Source organism: Volvox carteri, assembly GCF_000143455.1.
Source record: "Volvox carteri f. nagariensis unplaced genomic scaffold VOLCAscaffold_48, whole genome shotgun sequence".
Taxonomy (NCBI): domain Eukaryota; kingdom Viridiplantae; phylum Chlorophyta; class Chlorophyceae; order Chlamydomonadales; family Volvocaceae; genus Volvox; species Volvox carteri.
In genome coordinates, this window is record NW_003307591.1 from 992,212 (window position 1) to 998,692 (window position 6,481).

Here is a 6,481-nt window from a genome sequence, read left to right on the forward strand (position 1 = left end):
GCTGGCCAGTGCTTGCATCTGACTGAGAGACGACTACAGGGAGGGGGGGACATGATGTGATGGGTGGTGGGTCGGTTAACGGGGCGGTTGGCGGGTAGGTAGTTGATTGGGGTGAGTTGAGGTCGTGACATACATACATACATACATACATACATACATACATACATACATACATACATACATACATACATACATACATACATACATACATACATACATACATACATACATACATACATACATACATACATACAGACACACAGACGCACCTGGCTGCATGACGCCTGGCTATAGCTGGGACCGGCAGCAGCAGCAGCAGCCGCTGCCGCCACGAGCCCGTCCTCATCCTCCGCCACGGGCCCCCCGGCTGCGGCCCGCAGCTGCTGCAACAGAATGAATAGAAAGCCGCGAACAGCCACCAGCCTACAAAAAGGATGTGTGTTTATGTGTTGGGAAGCGGAGTCGTGTGTAGTTTACAAGGATTATCTGACCGGGCCTGACACTGGCCACAGGGGCTGCTACACTGCCCCAACGAAAAGACCGCCTAAGCTCTCTCCCTAAGCGGACGGGAGAGGGCTGCTAGAGCGGCCTCTGGCCCCCTTCTAAGCAGCCGAGAGCCGCAGGTCCGCTAGTTGTATGTTGGGGGGGGGGGGCCGGTGAAAAAGGCTGTGAGAATGTGAGTGTGCCTCTGAAGGAGGGTTGGCTCCTTACATCACAAAATACAATTCAACAAATTCCGAAAACATGTACATCCCCCCCTACGCACCCCCAACCCCCCACCTGCACCCCCCCCACACACACACCTGCTCGCTGCCTCTCTGGCGAACATGACCTTCCTCAGAAGCATCACCAGATGGTTAGCCAGGTCCTGACGAGTGCGAGCCAGAGGCCAGCAGCCCAGCAATAGGCCGAGAGCGGAGGGCGCGGGCAGGAGCAGGAAGTTCTGGAAGGTGTCCTGAGGGGAGGTGTTCGGCGGGGTAAGGGGGTTTAGTGGGCGATAATGGGGCTAAACTCAGCCGATGGTGCAAAATAAAAGAAAAACTATGAACGTCGGAATGACCCACAGCCGAGGCGTATAGCAGTGGTGGATGCGAATGTGGGTGTGGGTGCAGGTCTGGTTTGAAGGTTTTGGATGGAGGGATGCGGGCGTATTGGATGCAATGGTGCAAAGGATTGGCAAAGGATTGAAGAGGGCAGCCAGACTCTTATGCTGCCACTTTCGCACTCGCAGATGCACGTGGGAAACCCGGCCCCCCCTCCCCACCCTCCTTTCCGGACCTCCCCCCTCCTTCCCTTTCCCCCTCCTCCTCCTTCCCTCCCCCCTTCACCTTCAGTCTGGCGGTATGCTCGTACAGCAGCGCCGGGTACCTCGCCACCAGGTTACTCAGCAACACCACCGCCGCAAGCGAGAGGTCCTGGGGTCCCCCTGCCCCCAGCGCCACCCCGCCCAGGCCCGCCACCCCACCAACCCACGGCGCCGTACTGCTGCTGCCTAGCGCCTGCTGACACAGTCGCAGCACATCGGGTCGAGCTTCCCGGTGGGTTTCGAAGGCGGCCTGGGGACCAGAAAGGTGGGAATCACATAATACGAGGAGCAAAAACGTCAACTGCCGATATCAGTTCCCAGGGGGAAAGGGAGGGCGCTTGGGAATTGTGTGTATATGTACGTATGTATGGATGTCGTTACAGGATGGTTAAGCTTCACCAACGGCCCCCTTTTCCCGAGGCAGTTCCCTGCTCTTCCCTGCTAGAGGGGCACCCTAATCCGTATGTATGTATACGTGCAAGGATTTCACACCTTCGACCTTGCGTTACCCAACCCAACAAAGGTGCTTAACGACGAGGGAACCCATAAATACGAGTTATAGGCTATACAAAGGCATGCATGCAAGTCATATACACAGGGTGCGCACACTGACCCAACCAACCAACCAACCAAACGACCAACTAATTGGGATGCAATCTCACTACTGACGGTAGTTTTACCGTTACCTGCAGCAGTTGGATACCCAGGAGAGTGCTCTGAAGCGCGGCGGAGCCCCGTTGGGGGGGTGGGGGACCCGCGGGCTCCCAAGGGGCCGCTGAGTCGGCAGCGGGGTCTCGGGCAGCAGCGCCGGGGCCTGTCCGGTTGGGGGTCGGGTGCGTGTTTTTAACCGTCTCGATGCGCTTTTTGCTGTGTGTTTATGCAAGTGCGGGACTGAATGGGACGAGGCTAATGGGTGGCGCGGTCGTGGGCAGGTTGATGCACGGGGTCGCGCATGAAGCGCGGCAAGTGGGGCGTCGGAAAGGCGGGTAGAAGAGAGCGTCAACGTATATAAAAGGACAACATGGAAACGTTTAATGTAAAAGATCAAATGTATGTAAGCTTTGATCAAGAGTACATACTACTGTAGGAGAGCTTCTGTTGCTTTTCCTGCGGGTGGGTAGACCTCTGAGATCCAGAGAAACATCCCTAGGTTGCCTTCTGGCACCGGCAAGTGCTCCTTTTTTTCAACAACATAAAGCCCATCCACAGGCATTGCTATTCCCACTCATACTCCATGTATATATGTGTGTATATATTATACGTGAAGCGTATTACATATGTATTGATATATCAATACACACACGCACAGAACAAGCAACACAGAAGCGCGCCGCGTCATGCCAACTCTTGCCCCATACTGCACACTACTACCCCCCTCACAGCCCCATAAGCTTCCCTCCCCTCACCCAAACACGCACTCACCCGCCAGTAATAATACCCCCCCCTGACACCTCCCTCCCCAATACCATCGGGCCCCAAACCCACCCCAGGCGCGTACCGAGCCCAGGTGAGCAGGAGGGGATGTAATCATCCTCACCCAGCGCCGCAATAATATGGCTATTGACCGTCCATGTCCCCCTGGCTTTTACGGGCGGGGCCCCCATTTGTGCGGAACTTTTAACTTGCAATTTGCAAGTTGTAACTGCAAACCCACCCACCTCTGTGCTGCTGTTGATACTGCTGTTGCCTACCCTGCTGCTGCTGCAACAGCGGCGGCGGCGGCAGCGGCGGCAGCTGTCCACGCTGCTGCTGCTGCTGCTGCTGCTGCCTTCGCGCCCGCTTGCGCACCTCCGCCGCCGCGGCCGCTTCCGCCTCCGCCGCTGCCAGCGCCGCATCATTGAGCTTCACCAGCGGCAGCAGCTCCTCGGGTGGACATCCTGCCATTAGGGCAGCACCCAGGGCTAGGATGCCTGGAACCACGACCTCACCCCCCACACCGCCGTACCTGCCGGGAAAGATGTACGACAGGAAGCGGTATAACGCAAATCGCAGGAGTAGCTGTAAGTAATTAAGAGGGATATTTTGCAACCGCAGAAACAGAAGCCATGGCAGGAAGAGGAGGACGAGGAGGGGGCGGGTAAGGAGGAGGAGGGTAAGGATGGGGGAAAGACGAACCGCAGGAGGGCGGTTAAGGAGGGGGAGTACCTCAGCAGCGGCCAACAACACGGGCGACAACAAAGCCAACACACATTCACACACACACACACACATGTGCGTCGATCCCTCGCTCTCGCTCCTTCTGCCATTCCCCCACCTCCTCTTCCCTTTCTCTCTTCACCTTCCTCCACCTTCACTCTACGTCCAACCTGCTTTGGAGGTCAGGTCGGCAGTTCATTTTGTTTTGCTACGTTCTCGCATCATACACACCTTCACATCCCATTACACACCACCATCACCACCAAACTCATAGAGCCCACCATTCCATCCGCCTTAACACACCTGGTGGCCCTCAGCAGTGCCGTCCTCAGTTGCTGACCCGTGGGTCGGGGCAGTTGGGGCATGGAGGAGAGCCAAGCGCTACGGCCCCGGATTGTGTCCCACTCGAATGCCGTCACCACCATGGCCTGATTGGCGGGGGGAGGGAGGGGAAAGACGAACCACGAACGAATGAAGCTGCTGCCAAGGAAAGAGGAACGGGGAGGAAGGTGGGAGGAAGGGAGGAAGGGGAAAGACAAACCACGAACGAGTGAAGCTGCTGCCAAGGAAAGAGGAAGGGGGGAGGAGAAGGGGGATGAGGGGGTAAGACGAACCACTGACGATTGAAGGGGCCAGGTGGTAGAAGGAGGGCGGCGGAGGAGGGGGAGGAGAAGAGGGGGAGGAGGAGAAGCGAAAGACATGATGCAAGAAACATAGAGATCCTGAACTGCCCCGAGGTCCAAAACTCTAGCTGAAGTAGGGCTCCAGGGTGGGTGATGCAACCGGGCAACTGTACCTTCCCCTTCAGTTTGGGCCGAGTTTCCGCCCCAAAGCTTTGGGGGGAAAGCTCGGCACAATCTGAAGAGGGAGGTGTGGGAGTGGGAAATATATGCAGCAGCGGGGCGGGAGAAAGGGGGATGTGAATACCCGCCCGATGGAAGGCGCCAGGGAGGGGAAGGCAAGCAGGCGGCCAGGCATCTCAAGGCTGTGAGACAGAACTGGATGGGACAGAACCTCCTCCAGTCTTTTTCCTTTTAGAAATACCGAAAATACATCTTTCTTGGCAGATTCCTATTTTACATAAAAGTTAGGAAAATATTGATGATTTGCAATTTTTACTATATTCCTATTTCCAGAATCCTGTTTGTTTGGATCATCCTAAAATCATTCTCCATATTTTGCTCAAAATCCACAATTGAAAGATATAAGAGGGAAAAATAGAAATATGGCAGGAGGGGAAAATCAGTGCCGTTCAGAGAAGGGAAAAGGTGCGAGATGGGGAGAGATGTAGAGAGAGAGAAAGGAGGGAGAGAGAGAGAGGGTGAAGAGGGTGTGAGGGAGAGGGAAAGCCGCTCCGAAAGGGCTTCGAGAGTTATGTGATGTGTGGTGCGATGCTATGTGATGCGTGATGCGATCACAATGCCAATAAGCGGGATATGGCAGCCCTGGTTCCGCCCCCCCACACCCCCTTAGGGTTTACTCCTCCTCCCCCCGCCTCCTCACCTTGAGAAGGCTGACCACCTGGCTATCCAGTTTGTGTTGCCGGGCCAGAGTGAAGAGCAGCAGCAGACAGAAGGGACTGGGGGCTGCGGAGGAACACCGCACGGAGCGGAGGAGCTCCTGAAAGAGGTGGGGGAGGGGGGAGGGTTGGGAAAAGGGGGAGAGGGGGGAAAGACGAACCACGAGTGAGAAAAAGCTGCTGCTACGGAAAGAGTGCTGCGGCAGAAGGGGGAGAGGGGCTGGGGAGAGGGGGAAAGACGAACCACGAACGAGTGGAGCTGCTGCCAGGGCAAGAGTGTACCAGACGTAGAACTGACCAAAAGGCGTTCTTGAAGATGCGGCGACCTCGGGATGACGTAGTGAAGATGTCGGACAAAGCTACCTACCTAGCCGCCAACACTAAAATAAGCGCAGAAGAAAAGCAGTAATGCCAAGCCGTAAAGAAGTTAAGGTAGGTGTAGAGGCGGCGGAAAAGTAGTAAAAACACTGCTGACGTGAAGCCGGAATAAAGTTTGCCGCCGGCCTGGCGGCGGCATTGACGAGGTTTGGCCAAGAACTGGCTGATTAGCTGGTAATAAAAAGCTGGTGATATGCAAGTGCTCCTCCCAACCCCCCAAAAAACGTGCGACCAACCCGACCAACCCGACTATCCTAGTCCGGAGAGGGGGGAGAGGGTGTGTGTGTAAATCTATTGTAGGGTAAGGGGCAGTAGTAAGGGGGCGAGGTAGGCGGAATAGCCAAGTAGGGGACGTGCGGGTAGTACTGGACCTCGTCCTGGTTTACGCGGGTACGTCACTCTTCCCCCCCGACCCACCTCCGCTAGCGCGCTGTCGTACTTGAACGCGTCGGCGATGATGACGAGTGCCGTACCCTCGACGTTCTGCAGTACCTGCGATGGCGGGCCCCGGGCCCCGCCAGCACCGGCTCCGGGGGCAGCCGAGTCTGGTGCCTTGCAGTGCTGGGCTTCAAGCCTGTCGAATAGCGCCAGAACGCCCTGGGCAGGCAGGGGGCGAAGGCGGGCGAGGAAGAGGGGCAATAATACACAAGAAGCAAAGGGTCAACGGAGGCGGCGGGTAGAAGGAAGAAAACACCAAATCCATCCATCCATATGCACGCATACATACATATATACATACTTACATACGTACATGCATACAGCCATACATACATGCATGTGCATGGCAAGCATTCGCATCCCCAGCTGCTTCCTCTCCCTCCCTCTCCCTTTCCCAATCTCTGGCAACTTCCAATCACCCTCCCTCCCCCCCTCCCTCCGTCCCTCCTTCACCCTCTCTCCCGCTCTCACCCTCAGCACCAGCGCCCGCTGCCCCAGCGCCGCCAGCCTCAACAGCTGCCTCAGCAGGGCGGGCAGGGCGGCGAGATCCGTACAGGCCCCACACACCGACAGTGACTTGGCCACCACACAGTGGAGCTGTTGGGGGGTCCTGGGGGGTGTTGGGGGGGGATATGTGTGTGTGTGTGTGTGTGGTGGAGGGGTTGAGTGGTGCGGATGGGGAATCCCGGATTGTGTGCTGGGAA

The 6,481-nt window shown here is 56.7% G+C and overlaps 1 protein-coding gene across 1 annotated transcript in view; it reads right to left on the reverse strand.

The window, feature by feature from the left end:
* VOLCADRAFT_96032 (uncharacterized protein) overlaps positions 1–6,481 on the reverse strand; it is a gene marked incomplete at both ends in the record, with an annotated part of 38,183 nt that overhangs the window by 27,315 nt on the left and 4,387 nt on the right. The window contains 10 exons of the mRNA XM_002955104.1: positions 333–423; positions 804–955; positions 1,329–1,556; positions 1,993–2,120; positions 2,965–3,007; positions 3,095–3,251; positions 3,746–3,870; positions 4,946–5,062; positions 5,757–5,936; positions 6,249–6,387. Coding sequence (XP_002955150.1) covers positions 333–423; positions 804–955; positions 1,329–1,556; positions 1,993–2,120; positions 2,965–3,007; positions 3,095–3,251; positions 3,746–3,870; positions 4,946–5,062; positions 5,757–5,936; positions 6,249–6,387 — 1,360 coding nt within the window. The remainder of the gene's footprint in view (positions 1–332; positions 424–803; positions 956–1,328; positions 1,557–1,992; positions 2,121–2,964; positions 3,008–3,094; positions 3,252–3,745; positions 3,871–4,945; positions 5,063–5,756; positions 5,937–6,248; positions 6,388–6,481) is intronic.